Source organism: Nicotiana tabacum, chromosome 23 (assembly GCF_000715075.1).
Source record: "Nicotiana tabacum cultivar K326 chromosome 23, ASM71507v2, whole genome shotgun sequence".
Classification (NCBI taxonomy): domain Eukaryota; kingdom Viridiplantae; phylum Streptophyta; class Magnoliopsida; order Solanales; family Solanaceae; genus Nicotiana; species Nicotiana tabacum.
The window spans coordinates 108,742,677-108,762,420 of NC_134102.1; the positions used below are offsets into that span (position 1 = coordinate 108,742,677).

At 36.8% G+C, this 19,744-nt stretch overlaps 2 protein-coding genes across 2 annotated transcripts; both read left to right on the forward strand.

Moving 5' to 3' along the window:
* The first annotated feature begins 847 nt into the window (after nucleotides 1-847).
* Nucleotides 848-11,288, forward strand: LOC107791168 (UDP-N-acetylglucosamine transporter UGNT1). The gene is made up of 10 exons (XM_016613180.2): nucleotides 848-1,268; nucleotides 3,489-3,565; nucleotides 3,919-4,080; nucleotides 4,183-4,316; nucleotides 5,855-5,985; nucleotides 6,063-6,107; nucleotides 6,195-6,292; nucleotides 6,675-6,782; nucleotides 10,611-10,667; nucleotides 10,746-11,288. The coding sequence occupies exons 1-10, from the start codon at nucleotides 1,112-1,114 to the stop codon at nucleotides 10,818-10,820; spliced, it is 1,044 nt and encodes a 347-aa protein (XP_016468666.1). The 5' UTR covers nucleotides 848-1,111; the 3' UTR covers nucleotides 10,821-11,288.
* Nucleotides 11,289-12,824: 1,536 nt separating this feature from the next.
* On the forward strand, nucleotides 12,825-17,342 carry LOC107791169 (uncharacterized). Its single transcript, XM_016613182.2, has 5 exons — nucleotides 12,825-13,185; nucleotides 13,277-13,358; nucleotides 14,117-14,216; nucleotides 15,452-15,540; nucleotides 16,469-17,342. Exons 1-5 carry the CDS (start codon nucleotides 13,026-13,028, stop codon nucleotides 16,683-16,685), a joined length of 648 nt encoding a protein of 215 aa, XP_016468668.1. The 5' UTR covers nucleotides 12,825-13,025; the 3' UTR covers nucleotides 16,686-17,342.
* Nucleotides 17,343-19,744: the final 2,402 nt, after the last annotated feature.

The following is a 19,744-nucleotide window of genomic DNA, read 5'->3' on the forward strand; positions in this document are numbered from 1 at the left end:
TATTGTTTTGTCATTGTCTCATCAATTGTTTAGTTCAGCCCTTAGAGGCTAATATTCTTGAATCAATAAGCTAATAAGATAAAGAAAACTTTAACAAAATACTGATAAAGGAAAGTTTTGAGAGGAATTTCATATTCATTCTCACTAAAGTTGTTTAAATGATCATTAAATTAAACTTTTCTAATTACCAAATATCGATTCTTAAATTGGATATTGAATTATGTTCTTGTAGGGATTAGAATGTTTTAATCGATTTGTATTGATTTTATGTAATGAAGATCTCTTGTAATCAAATTAATTAGTTTTACTTATCAATTACGCATCAATTTTATCGCTCTTTTTGTTTTAAAAAAATTAGTTTATAAAAATATTTTTTGGGAAAACCCCGACGATATGGACACATATTTTTTATCAATTTGCTATAAAAACTATCAAAATGTGATTTTAGGCTCAAAACTCTTTTTTAGTTAATTATGCAAATGAGATTCGAAACCATCGGTATCCTATTAGCTTCTACATTCTTCACTTCCAAATCAAATAATTCATGTTCTTAATTTAAAAACATTCACAAATGTTAGTCCTAAAACAATCTTATAAATGACGAGAATGAATTAAGATGGTAGAAATGAATCAAAAATGCAAAATAAATAATGAGCATTTATATAACCAAATTTAATTAGTTGGCGACTAAAAACTAGGGAGTAATAATTATTTATGCTGTTGTTGTCGTAAAATTCAATTTTTAGTATGTCATTTCTTTCCACGACCCAAAAAACTTTTCTTAAAGAAATCATATGACAATTATCAGCATTATATTTTTAATTCTCAAAAATAAAAGAATTCCCATAATTGGGGAAATAATGGGAAAAGGGAAGCTTCTATGGAAACCAAACGAACCAAAAACCAGAAAAAGAAAATAAATAAAGGGCTGCTTTTGAATCTGTGGAAACTTCAAAAAACGAATATATCTGAGAATATAGAGTTTCAAATCAGTTTAAATACTTGGTTTAAAGAATCAGAGTATTAAAATCAATCAGCTATTCAACTTGCAGTTTGAGTAGTTGTTGAAAGATACTGATTCACAGAGAGAGATCTGAATTTCGTGTAAATCATGGCTTCAAGTTCAGCGAAGAACAGTCCGTTACTACCAATGACGACGGCGGTGGCGGCCGATTCACCGCCGCCGCGAACGGAGGAGAAGCTCTTCAAAGGATCGGCCATGACCAAACGCGGTGCTTATGCTGCTATATCTTACATGTCATGTGCTGGTATGAATATTTCCTCTTTCTTCGTTCCCTCCATATTAGCGTATCTGTTACTGTTGAATTGGGAAGTTGCGTTTCTGAAATTTTGCTTCGTTTTTTGAGGAATCGCAATTGTTAAAGTTTCTCCCTATACTTTGAAGACAGTTGTTGAAATTGCAATTTTTAGAGCTAGGAAGAGAGTTGATTTATCTGTTTATTACGTTCGATTCAAATTGAGAGTTTATTTGTTGATCGTGAGTGGAGTGATTCGTTATGGAACCTAGTGTTCTACGGCCGTTAGTTAATTAAACAGTTGAATTTTGACTTTCTCTATCACATCGGACAAACTAGTTGAAATTGCAATCGTTAGAGTTAGCATGGGAGTTGCTTCTACTTGTCCAATTCAAATAAAGAGTTTATTTTTGTTGATGGAGGGCTGAGTGATTCGTCATGAAATGAAGTATTATAAGGTGTTTCCTTTCCTAATTGTCTTTTGATTCATGCATGGTGTTATTAATAGGAAGTTCTCTTTCCAATTTGGTGTTATTCAAGGGAAAACCATGTATCCAAGTACTAAATGTGTAAATATACCACTGTTATTAAATAGGATTAGTAGCTCAATATCTTTGAAATGTTGAGCTTTATGTGCCTTACACATCAAATGCCTTAGGTATTTTCTAACTCCTTAAAAGAAGAACTGCCATTCTTGTTGGTTCTTTTCGAGTATTTTTTTCTTTCCTCAGTTGTATAAAAAGTTATCATGCTTGTCGGCTTGCTCATCTTTTGATGGCATGATCAGATGTTCTTTTGGATGAATTTATCCCTCGTTGTATAGTGGAGGGATTTTTGGGGGTTGGATATGAAAGAGTTATGCACAATCTCATACCATCTAGAATGCCACTCTGACTTTAAATTGCACCAATTGATCATTAACATGTTCATTTGATCTTGGCAATGTTGGATTTAGACCCTCAGGCCTCATCATTACTCTTTAAATTATTTAGCACTTTTACACACAAAAATGTGTTGATTATCTTGGACACTGTATACATATGATCCAATAGTGTGTATTCACGCATCCTTAAAATGTCGCATGTTGTCAAATGATAGACATGTTTGAAGACTCGACTTTTCCTTTGCTTTGCTTTTTGTCAAGTCCACTCGTGTTATAAATGGATGACTTCATGGGATAAAAGTAACTGGATAAGGAAGGTCAAACTTACTATAAAGTTATTAACTTATGATGGACACTTGTATTATTTGGAATCGTAGCTTTTATGTCCACCAAAGTTGTCTTTCTAGGCATTATAAGCAATTAATATTAAATATATAAAAATTTTGTGTTGTGTCTTTGGCACATCTCATGCTACATGATTCAGACAAATAGATCATATTTATGTCGTTCCGGATGCGACTTTTGTCCAAATATGTCTACCGTAGTGGGAAATTAACATGTTTTTTTTGTGGGTGGTAAATCCATGTCTAGATGTCAGTGTTATATTAATGATATTCTACAACTTAAAGTGCGCAGATTAAAATCTGCTGTTTATCACGTATTTGGAAAAAGAAAAGCTAAAAGATTTCAGATTGGTCTAGTGACTCCATTGTTTAACATACTAAATTAGGGTTTACCTTTGACTTTGCTTGTTGAATCAAAACATGAGGACTCTGAAGATAAAGAGTCAACGAAGACCTCATCGCATGCCGTTGCTTTGAGCTCCATTTCTGGATGTTATTCTTTGTCCATTCTTGCACTGTCAATGTTAATTCAAGTACAGTGAGGTCAGTGGAGTCCACTCGGTACTAAAATTATATGTTAGGACATTTAGTTGAAAAATCAAACACTTAATAATGTGACCCCAATGACAAGAATTAAGACATAGCCACTGATGTCTTGTAATGATGCATGGTAGCAATAAGCATATACATCTAGAAGAATTTCAAATTCAAAGTCAAGTGCCGAAGTATAGTTGCCCGTCTTGAATTTTGATTCTGTCAGGTCGAATTATAGAAACTTCCTGTTATTTGCTCTATCCCTTTGCTTCACCTTTCTAAGCATCATAGTCCTAAAGTTGATTTAGTCCTATTGTTTATCAAAGACCTTTTGGTTCTCCATAATATATATTTCCTTGTGGTTTCCCATTTGCGTTTAAGGACGTTTCATCTTGTTCTTTTGGAGAAGTTCACCATAGTCATTTATGGCACTGCTTGATGCTTACAAAATTACCTGATTTTGACTTGCAGTTCTCTTGGTATTATTCAATAAAGCAGCTCTTTCTTCATACAACTTCCCATCTGCAAATGTCATCACACTCTGTCAGGTACCTAGAGACTTTGGTTTAACAGGGATGCCAGTCTCAGCATTGTACCACACATTATTTATTCATTTTTTGCAGCTGGTAGCAAACATTTAATCTAAGCAATTTGTCTTCATGACCTTTAAATAGATTGTCAGTTCATCATGCAAAGGCTCTGGCTTATTTCTTAAGTTTTACATGGTTTATTAAATATACTGTTTTACTTTAGTAATATCTCCATATAATGTATTATATTTCTAAATGAGTTGTGAGACTTGTACTTGACAGGAGTTATTTTGTTCCGTGCTTTTCAAAAGCAGTTCTCTATATCAGTTGGCATCACCAAACTGATATATTTAGCTTCCTGTCATTTGCAGATAATATGTTCATGTTGTTTTCTTTATCTCCTAAGACGGTTGAAGCTTATTTCTTTTCATTTGAGTGAATCTCCGGTAATACCTGACAATTTTAAAACATTTGTACCACTGAAGACACTGATTGATACTTCACCCGTTGCTGTGACCTATCTTCTCTACATGGTAATTGCTTCATTTAGTATTTTTATGCTTATTATTTCCTCAAAGGTCAGGAGTTCGCATCTCACCAAAAGATTTTATGTGGTCTCTGGTTCTCCTTGAAAGCTAGTTACGATGGAGTCTGTTCGGGGAGTAAATGTACCCATGTACACAACTCTTAGGAGGACAACTGTTGTATTTACAATGATTGTGGAATCCATTCTTGCAGGTCAGAGGTACAGTCGTCCTGTTATTGGAAGGTGAGATTTCCTTTTTCTTTTAGTTAGTTCTTTTGCAGAAGCTATGTCTACAAAAATACTATGGGATCTTGAGATAGACAACTAGGAAAAGTTCCTGATCAAGGGATCAGAATATTAGGAAAGAATATTTAAAACTTAACTTCTCACAGTTTTTAAAACCGAGGAATAACTGGGATTAATGTTTCACTTTCTATTCATTTCGTTCTCTCTCGTGTTCTCGATTTAGGAATTGGAGTTGCTTCCGAGATTTCTTATTAAATCATCTGGCTCACCAACAGCGGACTTTCTCAACAAACTAAACAATCTCCCATAAAGAAGTAAAACTCAATATGGAAAATAGTGACGAGAGGAACCGGATTAATGTTTCAGTTGTTCCTTCATTCTGCTTCCAGAAACAAGATTTATAACTCTGGGAAAAATGAAATTTTTCCGAGTCAAAATGCCTAAAGTTGAAACGAGGCTTATGACCTTGGGAAATGAGATTTCTGACTAAATGCATAAAGTTGAAAACTGGTTGCTTAACCTGACAGCCTTAAATAGCATAATGGTATGATACATGAGAGCCAAATATATCGCTATATTCCGTTGCTTCATTTGTGCTCTGCTGGAAGCTGCAAGAAAGAATAGAATGTTTAATTTTCTCTTTTATCTCAGTTCTGTTAAATTTCTAGTAATTAGTATTAACGGTCTATTAAGGGGTTTATCATTTAAACACTAAGTGGTTGTTTGGTATGATAGATAATCAAAAATAATCCTGGGATAAAAATCTAGTACCACCTTATCCCTTGTTTGGTTACTAAAAAAAGTACCGGGATAACTTATACCTGCCAGAGGGTGGAATAGTAACCGGATAAGTAGTAAAATTGACAATCTCAGGATTAGTACAACATATCAAACAGTCAATAAGAAATAATACTAGGATAACTAATCCCAGCATAATTTGTCTTCAAACCAGACGACCCCTTTGGTTTCACTGACAAAGTTATGCAGGGATTATAATCCAAGGATGGTAATACAGGGATTTATAATCACTGGTTTATTTAGTGCTTGCCAGATGTTTGGTTCATTGCATTAAAAATGAAATATACGGTGTATAATGTAAAAATTTACAAATTTACCCTTATTTTAAAAGCAAATAAAGAATAGAAAGATGTAGTCAAAGTTATTTTTGTTTTTAGGTGTTTTATCCCCATAAAGTTAATCCCTGTATGAGTTATCCCATGTTGGATCCGGCACAAAATAATACCAAGTTTGTTGTATAAAATTCTAACCAAACACAGTATAAGATATTATTGAATTTTATACCATGACCATTTTCCTAATCTTGGTAACCAAAACGACCCCTGGGATTCTCCTTTTACACTTCTAAATCGACCCGTAAGAAGATAAGTTATTGTTGCCTGCCTTCCGTAAGTTTTATTCTTGCTTCTTCTGTTAAGGGTTCTCTTGATCATACATCATTCAAGCACATAGTTTGAGTAACACCGTGAGCATATTTCTCGCTCGTTCTCTAACAAAACATCGCCTAACATTACCAGTGTGGTGATAATCGTGTTTGGTGCTTTTGTCGCTGGAGCTCGGGACTTGTCATTTGACTTTTATGGCTATGCTGTTGTCTTCTTATCCAACATCACAACGGCAATATACCTTGCAACCATAGCGCGGATTGGTAATGTTTTTGCCTTGTCATGTATTCTTTTCAGGTTGATATCTTTTTGGTCCTTTCTAATATTTCCAGCTATCCAGGAAAATCAAGTGGCCTCAATAGCTTTGGCCTTATGTGGTGCAATGGTATTGCTCTTGTTCTCTATTAGTCATCCTTGTTGTTCATCCTAGTTCTGGTTTTCTGATTTTTTTTGTTCTTTTTACCTCTAATAGGAATCATCTGTGGACCTCTCTTACTTGTTTGGTCACTTATTCGAGGTGACCTGGCACTGACAATGAACTTTCCTTACTTGTTTTCACCAGGTTTCCTGGTAAGTTTCACGATTAACTTGAGTTACGGTATCTTACTATCTCATTAATATTTTCCTGCACCACATAATGTGATAGGCCACTTTGCTTCATCACATTGTCTCTTGGGGAGCTCAAAGTCATAGGTGTTCTCCCCCACTCCCCCATCTCCCAGCTCTGGGACAATATTTTTGCTTCCCTCGGTTAAAAGGAAAAGCATAGAGAGTGAATCCTGCTCCAAACATTAATGTTGTTTTCAATGTAAATATGTCCCACCATTTTCATACTAGCATACTCTCACCTGGTTCCTTCCAACTGTTGCTGGACATTTAACTGCTACTTATAAATGTCTTAATGGGATGTCATATTGCTGTGTTTTGACTCTCCTATTTTTTTTATGAGCAGGCCGTAATGCTTATGTCTTGCATATTGGCATTTTTCTTGAACTACTGCATATTTCTCAATACAACACTGAATTCAGCCGTCACACAGACAATATGTGGTAACTTGAAGGTTTGTTCTCCGATGAATCTTTTTATTCTATTAAGCTTTCTGATTCACCTTGCTGGGTCGATACTCCAATTGGAGAAAGTGCAAAGTATCATAATGGCAAAAGATGTTTGTGGTCTTGTGGAGGAATCCTAGTCCATAATTCAGGTAGTCAAATACTTTGCTTTGTTGCAACTGGAGTTGAATAGAGTGCACGATTGCAAGCGATTGTGCTATTTTGAGAAAATGAAAGGAGATTTTGTTTTTTGCTTGCATCCTTGCATGCTGACCAGAGGTTTCTTGCTCATAGGATGTAATTTTGAGGTTTGGCTCCCCAGTGTGCAAGTTTTTGGTTTTTAATGCCAATTAAAATATCTCATCATCCTAAGCTAGGACTAGCCATTTCATCATCCTAAGCTAGGACTAGCCATTAATGAATAGTAAGAATTTCTAGCACGTTCAGCTCTTCTTTTTGTTATTTTTCACAAAGTTTCGGTTGCTGGAGAATAGTCATTTCTAGAGTACCTGGGCTCCTCATAAGGCTTGTCGCAGTAGAGGGTGCTGATAACCCACATGTGAAGGGTAAAAGATATCTCTGTGAACCTTGCATCTCTTGAAGTTCTGTTCTAATGGAATTCTTTTTTTAAATAAATCCACCTAAATAGGTGGAGGCTTAGGCTCTAACCCCTGCATGTTCATTAAAACATATATAACAGTTACAAAATGGAAGAGGGAGCATATTCCTTATTTTTCTTTTGCTAAGCAAGCAAAAAAAAGAGGGTGTGTGTGTGGGGGGGAGGGGGGGTGCCTAACCTCCTTAAGCTAAGCTATGAGTGGACATGCCCACTCCTTTTGTAATTTGATCCTATAATATAAATTTTAGTATAGTTTTTTTTTATAAGGTAAATTGTATTAATCAAAAGGGAGAAAGAACTCCCGTATACAAGAAGTATACCAAAAAGTAGAGAATTTACATCAAAACATGATTCTCTACAAAAAAACGCCCAATCTTCTACACAAGTAGGGGCTATATGAGTGCACCAAAAAGCGATCAAAGATAAAAGACTATTCTTAAGATGTGAAAAAGGAGACTCAATCCCCTCAAAAGCTCTCTTATTTCTCTCCCCCCAATCTATCCACATGAGAGCTAACGGGGAGAACTTCCACGCCTTTTGCGTGCTTCTTCTAGCCCAGCTATATAACATTTCCTTTACAGTGCTTGGCATCACCCATTGAACACCAAAAAGATTCAGGATTGCCCTCCACAAACCCGAGGACACAGGGCAATGCAACAAAAGATGATCAACTTCTTCCCCTGAGCTTTTACACATGTAGCACCAACTAACAAGCGTAATTCCTCTCTTTCGCAGATTTTCAGCAGTCAAGATCACTCCCCTCGCCGCTAGCCATGCAAAAAAGCACACCTTCGTGGGCGCCTTAGGAATCCAGATCGAGGAGTAGGGAAAAGTAGCCTCATCTCTCACCAATATACTCTGGTAAAAGGACTTTACGGTGAACAAACCATCGCCACGTAACCCCCATCTCCAAGAATCACAAGATGGCTGGGGCCTGTCTTGCCTATATAGTAGTGCCAACAAATCTTGGAGCTCCGCAATCTCCAATCTTGCATGTTCCTTCTAAATGAGAGGTCTCATACTACCCCCTTCATGCTCCTTGTGAATCTGTTGGACCATCAATTCCTTCTGTTTTGTTGAACCATCAATTCCTTCTGTTTTGAAACTCTGAAGACGTGGGGAAAGAGACCCTCAGCGTATCCTCTCCACACCACTTGTGATTCCAAAAGCTGATTTTCCTTCCATCTCCCACCCTATAAGTGATGTTGCCATTGAAGGCTTCACAATTCTTCATGATGCTCCTCCACATGCCACACCCGAAAGGTGCTGTGATTGCCTTGGTCCTCCAACCCCCTCCCGTCGAATCGTACTTTTCTACTATGATCTCCCTCCATAGAGCATGCTCTTCTACCCCGAATCTCCACAGCCACTTCCCCAACAAAGCTCTGTTGAATACCCTAAGATCTTTTACTCCAAGTCCACCCCACTTCTTTGGGGAAGTGACTGTCTTCCAATTCACTAGATGAAACTTTCTAGTTCCATCCGCCGCATCCCAAAGAAAATTCCTTTGAAGCCGCTCCAGTTTATTCTTGCAACAAGGACAAGTAATAGGTGGGCATACTCGATAAAGTGCTTTTAATAAGCACTTCCTTACCGCCTTTTGACAAGTACCGTTTCTGCCAGCCTGCTAATCTTTTTTCAACCCTTTCAATCACTGATGTAAATTCTGCCAACAGTTAGAATTCTGCCAACAGTGTATAGAAGGACTCCTATTTACAAAATGACAATTGAAACTAGTTTTACAGTTAGAATTCTTTGACGTTACCTACTATCAAATGGAAAATTCACATCTCTATCTGGTCACGGTTTGCTCCATCTACCTTTTGTTACTCTGAATAATTTTACTACAATATCCATATAAAGTGATGGAGAACCTTCGTCACTTGATTCTCTTTCTAGATTTTCCTGCTTTTGTTTTTATCAGCTTTAGCTAAGAGTTGTTAGAGGAAGATGTGTCAAAAACAGTTAAGAGGCCTGCAGCCTTTGTCCATCATACCTTCCTCTTGAGATATAGTACCAATTATCCAGTGCTCGTTTCCTCTCATGCATGTGGTTGAACGTATCACATTAATCCTTGATTTCTTGTTTAAGAATTAAAGAGTATTGTGGTCTTATAACTTCTCATTTGAATACTTGGAATTTAAAGATGGATGTACAACTCATATGAGGATCAAATACCTAGCAGAACAAGATGCTAACTTCTAAGTATGGATTTAAGTGTTGTGTTTTTCAATTTATTGGAACTGCCATAATCTTGACCTACCATCAGCTACATCCAATATCCCCAAAGTGATGGCAAAGGAGAACAAAATCGCTGAACTTATCGCCTTGTCCCACAGAAGCCAGCTTTATAGAATAGCCTCATATCATTAGGCTACTATTACTGGATTATCATCCTTGTAGTAATTCAATAGATAACTTGCAGATATACTTTCTTAAAACATACCAAAAAATAGCTCATGTCCTTTGTCTAAATTTTCTCATTTCTATGTAGTTGTAGTTGAGCATGAAGCTACATGATTCTTCTGCGGAGCTGATGGAAATTTAGATAAGTTGTCCTTGAGGCTTGTGATGCGGAAATATCTAAGTTTGAAACTGAACCTTTACTCAAAAATGTCAGATTGCACTTTCAGTCGAAAGTTTCGTAGCAAACTGAAGAGGTGATCTACCAACCTCTGGCCCCCTCCTCCTGCCCTTCCTAAACCCCTCTAAAGAAGAGTAGAAAAAGTGATCCAATTGCTATGGGGCCAATAAACAAGATTCAGAGCCCTACTGCCCAGAACCTCTTTGCCCTGCAATTCCCTATACACCTTTAAATCTTCATCTACTCCCTGTGTTTTTTGTGAAACAGCAGGTGGCACTTCTAATATGAAAGTGAAAAAAGAAGGGAGAGTTATTCACTATACTGGGCTGGCTGTCAATCTTTATCTCCTTTGAACTTGAGCTGTGCTAATCGCAGCCAGCTGAAAGCTCAGTTAGCTCAGGCGTTTGCACTTATAGGATTCTCTTAAAGATGAACTTCTTTCTGGGTTTTCATTTCTCAGCAGAGATAGGTTGCACTTTGGTAAGTGGCTTGAGTCCACTTTCCAACCAAGGTCCTATGCTTGCGAGACTTCCATTTATATAACTTGACATGTACCTCGAGTAAAAAGAAGCTAAAATGTCAGTGATTGATGAGTCTCTATCACTACTACAGCTTTTTCTTCCTTTTATGCAGGACTTTTTTACAATCTCCCTAGGATGGTTCATTTTTGGCGGGCTTCCATTTGATATGGTGAGCGTACTATTGCTGTTTCTGTGATTGCCGTTCTATTTTGTCTGCTAATCATTGTAGATGGATATCTGCTTTCAGTTGAATGTACTTGGGCAGCTTCTGGGATTTGTTGGCTCTGGTCTCTACGCCTACTACAAACTCATAGGGAAGTGATTGTTGATAATGTCCATATGATCGTTCCAGGAAAAGTTATTATTGCAGCATTGTTTTTACCCCATTTTTGTATTGGTAAATTATGTGATGCTTGAAGAGACACTCCGCTGCAAGGTGTAATTTCCTTAATAGGTAATTCAGGTATCCGATCCTCATCGGGGTAGTAAAAATTTCTGTTGACATAATGTTACTGTAAAGATTGTAGCTTGTTGCAGGACCGAATCTTGGCACTGCAGGGCCCTAAAAAGGAGAATTACGCCACAAGGACGAGGGAAACTTAATTAGTTTGAGATGTACACAGTAATGACATTCTTTTTATGAACACATTGTAATTTAAACCCAGTGCTTGACGAGATTCTTCATGGGGCAAGTTGTGACCCCTACGATGTTAGATGTATGATGCCTTTCTTAGGCAATTTGTTTTTTCTTTTTCCTATTAATTCATGTATTTTGCGGTGTTTGTCACGATTTTCTGCTAGTCCATCTTATGAGTCTCTACGAGAGAATTTAATATTTACATTACTTGGTTGGCAAATAGGAGTGCAGGAAGTCAATACATTTTAGATCAACTGGGTCTTCTATCCAACTTTAGAAATAGCAGACCGGCTTGTCGGAGGAAAAGGAGAAAAAGAAAGTGGAAAATTGATTTGCAGATGGCAAATATTTAACTTTTATATAACGACTGTATAAAGAATTTTTATACTATTAACTTTTTTTAAAGCCAAATACAAGTAATTATATTCATTATAAAATGGAGTGGTAACATGAAAAAGATGATAAATACTTGTTTTAGGTAAATGGAAATCAAAATAAACCATTAGAAACTTTTTTTCCCTTCACTCTATGGTGCATAGGTTCTATCTTTCTTTGGGCGAATCAAAATTTTCTCTGTTGTCATAAACCAATAGAAACTTTTATTAGGAGCTTCGGTGTACCAATTAGTGGTATACAAATCGAACCGAAAAATCGCACTAAACCGAAAAGTCAAACCAAACCGATTAAAAAATCCGACTTAGTTTGGTTTGGTATTGAGTAAAAAAATTTGAATCAACCCGACATATAAATATATAATTTTTATATATACTTTTAAGATTTTATATAGAATTTTCTTTAAAAAATATCTAGAAATATTTGAGATTCTCTTGCGGGATATATATTTTAATAGAATATGAAGTGTTCCATATTTATTGACCTTAAATAATGGGTTGTATGATCATTTTCTTATCAAGTGTTAGTGAAATGCGTCTATCTCTTTGTTCTTCTATATTCATATCATATGTTAAGATCTATTAAATTCTTATATCTTTTTCGAATGTGAAGTGATTATTAATATTTATGTATCATATTGATTTTTATGTTTAATTACTAAATTCGGTTAACCTGAAAGCGTACATCAACGAAAATTTATTATCAGACGACTAAAAAATAACTATTATGTGTTACTAATAGAATTCTCCCATAAGAATATTTTAATCGATAATATGTTAGTCAATTTTTTATATTTTTACTAAATATATATTTACTTATCAAATATTTAACAAAGTAAGATTAAAATAATATTTAAGTAACAAAAAATCCGACAAAACCGAACTAATCCAAACCGATATAGTTGGTTTGATTTAATTTTGATAAAAATCGAACAAACCCGGTCCATGTATACCCCAGTACCAATACTAGCAACGCATCTATTGCTGGTTCACAAATACTTTGCATATACTATACGAAAAAGTTTCGTAAGATTAATTCAAACGACAAGGAATTTGAACCAATGAAAGTTGGAGAAAATAAAAAAGTTCAAAATCCCTACAACTAATAGTAGCCACCAAATCATTTTGGAAATTTGAAGGGCATTCATATATTACTATGTCGATTAAAAAAAAAACGAGAAGAAGCAAATTTGTTTAACACGCTCGGCTTGGTGCGTGATTGAAACATTTAATTCCGGGAACCAAAATAACTGTCGTCCTATTCCTTACAAAACTTGAAATCAGCAAAAATAACTGCTGTCCTCTCTCCTCTATCACATTCTTTCTCTTTTGAGAATCTCCTCCAATTAAACGAGACTCTAACCCTAATTCTTCACCAAAGAACCAAACCCCTTTGAAACAAAAGGGAAAAAAAACATTTGACAAAAAAATGGTGGTAATGAATCAATGTACAAGTCAGAAATAAGAAGAAGTTTAATTGAGGGTTTGCATACTAGTCATGCAAACCTTAGAGACAATGGAGGAAGATGATGTTAGCCCTAAAGTTTCATTAAGAAGGAACGGATCGTTTATTTGTGTAGCAGCACCTTTCTTGTATGATAAGTTACCTGAGGAACCCCTTAAGCTTACCATCCTCAAATTGGATGGCTCTTCTTTTGGTAACATTTCGTATAATTATGCATATTTTGGGTTGACGCATATGTGTGAATTTTTGATGGTTTGTAATGTATTGAATTATGGGATTTGTAGATATTGAAGTGGCTAGAAATGGGAGCGTGGAAGATCTCAAATGGGCGGTGGAAGAGGCCTTCAGCCATTGCAAGATTTCATGGTATGCACACTGCTAATGGAAATGCTGCTAATATAGCAAATGCTAGACAGTTTTGTGATGTGTGGCGGAGGGGAGGGGGTGGTAAATAGGATTCAAGGAGTTGTTAAAAATTCGTAGAATATATTAGGAATTTACACAACAAACGAGCATTGTGGTGTTTCTAGCCATTCCACATAAGTTTGGTTTTGTTAGCCTGATGCAGTGCTTTAGAAAGGGTTCCTAATACTTTACATCAAAGGAAAAATTAAATAAGTTGTTGATCATGAATTCTGTACATTGGAATCTATAGCTGTGGTCCATTTCGATTCAAATATGTTTTGTTTATCTAGCTATGTGGATTGTGCAACATTGGAAGATAAACTGTGGAACTTAATATAAATTCCTACTAGTTAAACCAAAAAGAAAAAGAAAAAAAAAGAAATCTCAAGTGGTTTTGTGGTTTGTCTCCTTCAATCATTAGGGATATTGATGTTAGTGGATTTTAAATACCGATTCCTTGTTCCATATCCCCTTCTTAAACGCAGCAGGCAATAGTGAACATTTGGCTGGTCTGATGTTCCTTAGACTGCATTCATTAATTGTTGATTTACATTTCCATCTTACTTTCCCACTTTTTAACTGGAGTTCAAAATTTGAGCTGACGAACAACTTCTGTGCTAGCTTGTTCAAAAGTTAAGTTGATTTCTTTCTGAACATGTAAAAAGGTACCAAATTGCGAAGTTCACACGACTCCTAATTTGAGTCTGACTCTGTTGCAGGTTACATGTATGGGGACATTTTTGCCTGAGTTATTGCGGACAGAAGCTACTTACTGATGATGATTTAATAGGAACCTATGGGATCAAGGATGGCGATGAGGTTTATTCTATGTCGTAGGAAGTTTAGCGATAGATTATTCTCATATAATGTTATATGTTTTTATGGTGTATGCGTGTTTCCAATACATTGGAATGATGGAATCTGCAATCTGAAAAAAGGAGACAGTATAGGATTAGACTGAAAACGGCATTAAAATCATTCAATTTATCTAACGCCCAGGCATTGTAGAATCTTTAGATTTTATAATTTTAGGACCTTCACCTTCTGCAGCTAATGTTTTCACTAGCCCACATAAGTTTATTCACGGTCCATCTGGTTGGCTAATTCTCTTTTTGATCATGAAGTATTACTTTCCGGTGATGGCCAAGACCAAATAACAGAAAGAAAAGATCTTTTACTCTCCTGTTCTCTCAAGCTAATAAATCTCTGATGGATGAACCATTGAGATCAGCATATCTGGTGTAAACTGAGCATAGACAACAGCCAAACAGAGATTCTTTTAACACCTTAGATTTTTGTTCTATGAGAATTTCCTTTAGCATCCATATTGGCTACTTGGTAAAGGGAATCATTCCTTTGTCAGACTGAGATCTTTTAGATATAGGTCACCCTGAGATCCTCTAAAGTTATTTTTGTGTCCCAAATCAGCTTCCGGAAGGGAAATTGGACTCCTTATATGGTCTTGGGCAATCATCATCTCATGAGCTAGCTTTTGGGGTTGAGTTAGGCCCAATGTCCATTTCTTTATTGGTTGGTCACATCAGTGACATGCACTTATGCAGCTGTGATGACTGATTCATAAGAATGTCAAAACTAATCTGCATGAAGATCTTGGTTTATATGGATTTTCCTACCTCCCAACCCCCCCCAAAACCCACACACACACGAAAAAAAATAGGAGAAAAAGAAAAGAGGAGGGGCGACAGTAAAGATAATTTATGACATTAGAATTGATTGCTCAGGGTATACAAATCTGCACAGTTATCTGTTTCCAGAAGCTGTGGTATCTTTTACTAGATTTGCTCCTCTAATTAAGTAAACCGTAGAATTGTCAAGAACCAACTGTGGCCAAAAGAGGTCCTAGGTGGAGTCTCATCTTGCCATCATGAGATACAATTCTCCTTTGCAAGAACGATGTTTTGTTCTGTGTTAGTGCAAGTGAAACTGTTTGAATATACAATCGATGTTCTAACATATATTTCTTTTTCTCTTTTTGCAGTTTAGTTTTGTGACACATGTATCCATTGGTTACATTTCTTTTTCTCTTTTTGCAGCTTAGTTTTGTAAGACATGTATCCATTGGTTACAATCCGGTAAAAATGCGACCAGAAGGAGGGGACCGTCATTTTGATGAACCCAGCACGTAAGTTCTCTAATATCGACTTCATCCTTATCCTTTTCTGCGGATGTAATTGTTCTTCATGTCTTTTATATCCTGCAATGCACTCGTTTATGCAATAATAATATTGTTACCACAACTTACATCACTCTTGAGGTGGTATTTGAGTAAATGGGAGGGAGTATGATTGTCTACCTTGTGTGATAACTGATAACAGAGTAGAAATAGAGGATTCCCAATCTCTTTAAGCATTTTCAGCCATTCAGATGTTTGAAATTGAAGGAATTAAAGAGGTCTTGACATGGAAAAAGAACATTTGACTCATATATGACTTCTATCAAATTTTTAGGGTGTAAAAGGGAAAATACAGAGATGCTGTTGTCCTGAATTTTTTAGTTCAACAAAAAAATCAGAAGTATTGTCTTCTACTTGTTGCTAGTATAGTACAGAGTTTGCAGTAATGGGTTAAAGGACAAAGAAATTATTGTAAGGATAATTACTTCTATAAATGAAAAATTGGAGGGGCTGCTAGACTATTTAGCTCTTTAGGATTGAAGAATTTCTTATATTTTTCCCGTTTTGGCTTGTCTTTTACTCTGGCGATTGTGTGGGATTGGTGGGAGGAGGTCGTACTTTTCCAAAAGGTTGGCTTTTTTAACCTACGGGTGAAGTCAAACGATTTGTGGAATCATGTTTAACACTATAGCTAAGTATGTGTTGAAACATTAAGTGTGAAATGTTTGGACCTTTCTTGTCAAGAATTTCCGTTTGTAGCTTCATCTTTTCCCTATGTAAGCTTGGTTATTCACTTTAGCTTCACATCATAAGAGTTGCACCCTGTATTTTGTTGAGACTGCACATCCGAAGTGTCTACTATGTTCATGAATACTCTAGCACTCCTACACTGTAAGAGCACTTGGGCTAACATTTTCTTGGAAAACACAATCTGCAGATCCAATGGCTTTGATGACAAAGAGCGGAGAGGTGAAAAAGAGGATAATCAATCCCAGGATGATTCAGAGAATGATGAAGACAGCACTTCTGAGGATGAGAATGATGGGGGTGTTCTTAGCAGTTGCCAATACAGGTTGTTTCATTTATTTAGAGGGTGGTTATCTTACCAGAAACTGGCGAACTCAGAAAGGAGAGTGGAACAGAAGATGGAGTAATGCATCAAGATTACCCCATGGTTACTTAGGGAGTTTTGAGAAATTGTTGTGCAGTTGCACAATAACAAGTATTGACTTTCCATAGAGAGTTGGAAAGCAGAACAATAACCAGCATTTTTGCAGCTCTAGGATATGAATCAAGTTGAACATCAGCTGTAATCAACTCTGATTGGAGCTCTAGACTTGTAACTTTCCAATTATTTCAACAGGCCAAGCTGCTTCTGGAGAGAGTGATACCAACACGTTGACTCTACGATTAGCTTTTTTGGATGATACAATCATTTGAGGCTCACAATGAAATGTGTTACTTGATACCAGCTTGAGCTTATCATTAGAGAAGATATACTGCTGCTGCTTGTAGTGTATCTTCTCATCTATAGATGATAATAGGTTGTATGGAGATGAGCTCGGGCGTCATTTAGAGAGACTCTAGACAAGCTAGATCAGCAAGATAATTAAGAAAATATCTGTTTTTGTACTAAAAACCTCACGGGGTGCAGGTATGAAAATATCTGGTTATTGTGTAAAGGAAACTCCTGACTTTCCTGGGCATGACCCCTTGTTCATCTTTATGTACCCCCATGTCAGATTCAATGTAAGTTTTACCTTTTGGCAGAAACAGATATACAAAAGTATAATTTAAGGCATTGGAAGGAACAAGATCCATCTCCTAGTTTTGACTGAATACTAGGTTGATAAGCAATCCGGCAGAAACAGATATACAAAAGTATAATTTAAGGCATTGGAAGGAACAAGATCCATCTCCTAGTTTTGACTGAATACTAGGTTGATAAGCAATCCATTTCATAGCTTTCTTATGTTCTCACTTTAGATTCTTTACTTTATAATGTCTAGGATGGATATTTTTTGTAAAAATAAAAGGTTTTTATCTCGGTGTAAAAAGGGCAGCCCGATGCACTAAGTTTCCGCTATGCGCGGGATCTAGTGAAGGGCCAGACTATAAGGGTCTATTGTACGCAACTTTACCCTGCATTTCTGCAAGAGGCTATTTTCACGGCTCGAACACGTGACCTCCTGGTCACATGGTAGCAACTTTACCAGTTACGCAAAGGCTCCCCTTTGTTTTTATCTCTTTGTATGGAACGAAAAAATGGAAAATAAGGTAAATGGTTTAATCAATTACATATCTTAGCTAGTTCTAGTCATTCATTTATGCTCATTTTTTCAAAGTCAAAGAAAGGAGACCACTTAATGAATCTGCATCTAATTTGCTACTAGGTATGCATACGGCCAAAATCGAGCTCGCTTGCGATATGGTAGATCAGGCTCGAAACGTGGCAATAAAAGGCTGAAGATCGACCTCAAGTCCCACCGAGTTAGAACCCAAGGGCAGAACGCCTGCTTTCGAAGAATATCGAAACTGTGATCCCGGAATCGGTCCTAACCTCGAACGAAGTCGAAAAAACATTGTTAGCATAGCCAACAGAAGGCCGAAATATTGGTGACAGTCGGATATTACGGCGGGAATCACAGCACGTATCGATAAGGGATCGTTAATCAGTAAATCAAGAGATTTATTTACCGTTTATAGAATTGTACCTAAAGTAGGACTCCTCTACTATATAAAGGGGGTCTAATAATTAATAAAACATATTATAACACATTCCAAAAACCAATATATTATTATTTTTCTCTTTAAGCTCTTATTCATCTACATCTTAAGATCCATACGGTTAGAGGGTGACTGGTCTTCCAAGACTGAAATTGTCATATTCGTGTGGTTTGGATTTACTTTATCGTTATTTATTTCAATTGCAACTCAATTTATCATTTGTATTAAGTTAATCTGCATATCCTTAAAATCACTTACAAATTCAATTGTTATCCGATTTTGAGGATAAATAGTTTGGCGTCCACCGTGGGGCTAAGGATAATAGTGGTTATTTGATACAAATTTTCATAATACACACTACTTTACACTTGTTCTTTGAAGTGTCTCTAATTTCATGTTAAAGCTTAAAATGTCAAACTCTCAGTCGGCACCCTTATATGTTGACAATGAGTCCGGCCATCACGGTAAAAATAACAACATAGTGCCCAGTGGCGAGATATCACCTGTTGATCCCATTGGAATTCTGGTCGCTGACCCGATTAACGCCAACTCGCATGTGGCCATCAACGCAAATTTGCCTATCGACCTTGAGAATAGCGTACGTGGCGAAGCCCGATCAGCAACCTGAAATAACAAGACGTTAGAGGGGACGAAATCAAGTTACGGGTGATTTTCGAAATGTTGCAGGCTCAGCAGGCGGCGATAGCCCAGTTGCAAAACCAAAGTCGCGCGCCGAGCAGAATCGAGCCCGATCCATCCCGGGAAGCCACCCGCAGAAATGAACTGGTCGCAGAGAGGCCGAATGAAAGTGAATCAGGGACTAACCCTGAGATCATAAAGATGCTCGAGGAACTGACAAAACGGATAGAATCAGGGGAGAAGAAAATCAAAGCTAATGACAAAAAGGTGGAAACCTACAATTCCAGGGTCGACCAAATCCCAGGAGCACCGCCGATATTGAAAGGCCTGGATTCCAAAAGTTCGTTCAAAAACCTTTTCCTCCAAGCACGGCTCCAAAGTCGATCCCTAAAAAGTTCCGCATGCCCGAGATTCCTAAGTACAACGGAACGACCGACCCAAATGAGCATGTGACCTCATACACATGTGCCATCAAAGGGAACGACTTGGAGGGTGATGAGATCGAGTCTGTCTTGTTGAAAAAGTTCGGGGAAACCCTGTCGAAGGGAACTATGATATGGTATCACAACTTACCTCCTAATTCTATTGACTCATTCGCTATGCTTGTAGATTCCTTCGTAAAAGCACACGCTGGGGCTATTAAGGTCGAGACCAGGAAGTCGGACATTTTCAAAATAAAATAGAAGGATAATGAGATGCTCAGAGAATTCATGTCCCGGTTTCAAATGGAACAGATGGACCTGCCACCGGTCACTGATGATTGGACCGTTCAGTCTTTCACCCAAGGACTCAACGTTCGGAGCTCGTTGGCTTCACAACAGTTGAAACAAAATTTGGTAGAATATCC

Bases quoted from the DNA above. Each gene is read 5' to 3' on its own strand.
- LOC107791168 (XM_016613180.2), top strand. From the start codon at position 1,112: ATGGCTTCAAGTTCAGCGAAGAACAGTCCGTTACTACCAATGACGACG. The intron at 1,269-3,488 runs GTATGAATATTT...TTTGACTTGCAG, and splicing joins ATCTTACATGTCATGTGCTG to TTCTCTTGGTATTATTCAAT. The intron at 5,986-6,062 runs GTAATGTTTTTG...CCAGCTATCCAG, and splicing joins TGCAACCATAGCGCGGATTG to GAAAATCAAGTGGCCTCAAT.
- LOC107791169 (XM_016613182.2), top strand. From the start codon at position 13,026: ATGCAAACCTTAGAGACAATGGAGGAAGATGATGTTAGCCCTAAAGTT. The intron at 14,217-15,451 runs GTTTATTCTATG...CTCTTTTTGCAG, and splicing joins GGATCAAGGATGGCGATGAG to CTTAGTTTTGTAAGACATGT. The intron at 15,541-16,468 runs GTAAGTTCTCTA...CACAATCTGCAG, and splicing joins CATTTTGATGAACCCAGCAC to ATCCAATGGCTTTGATGACA.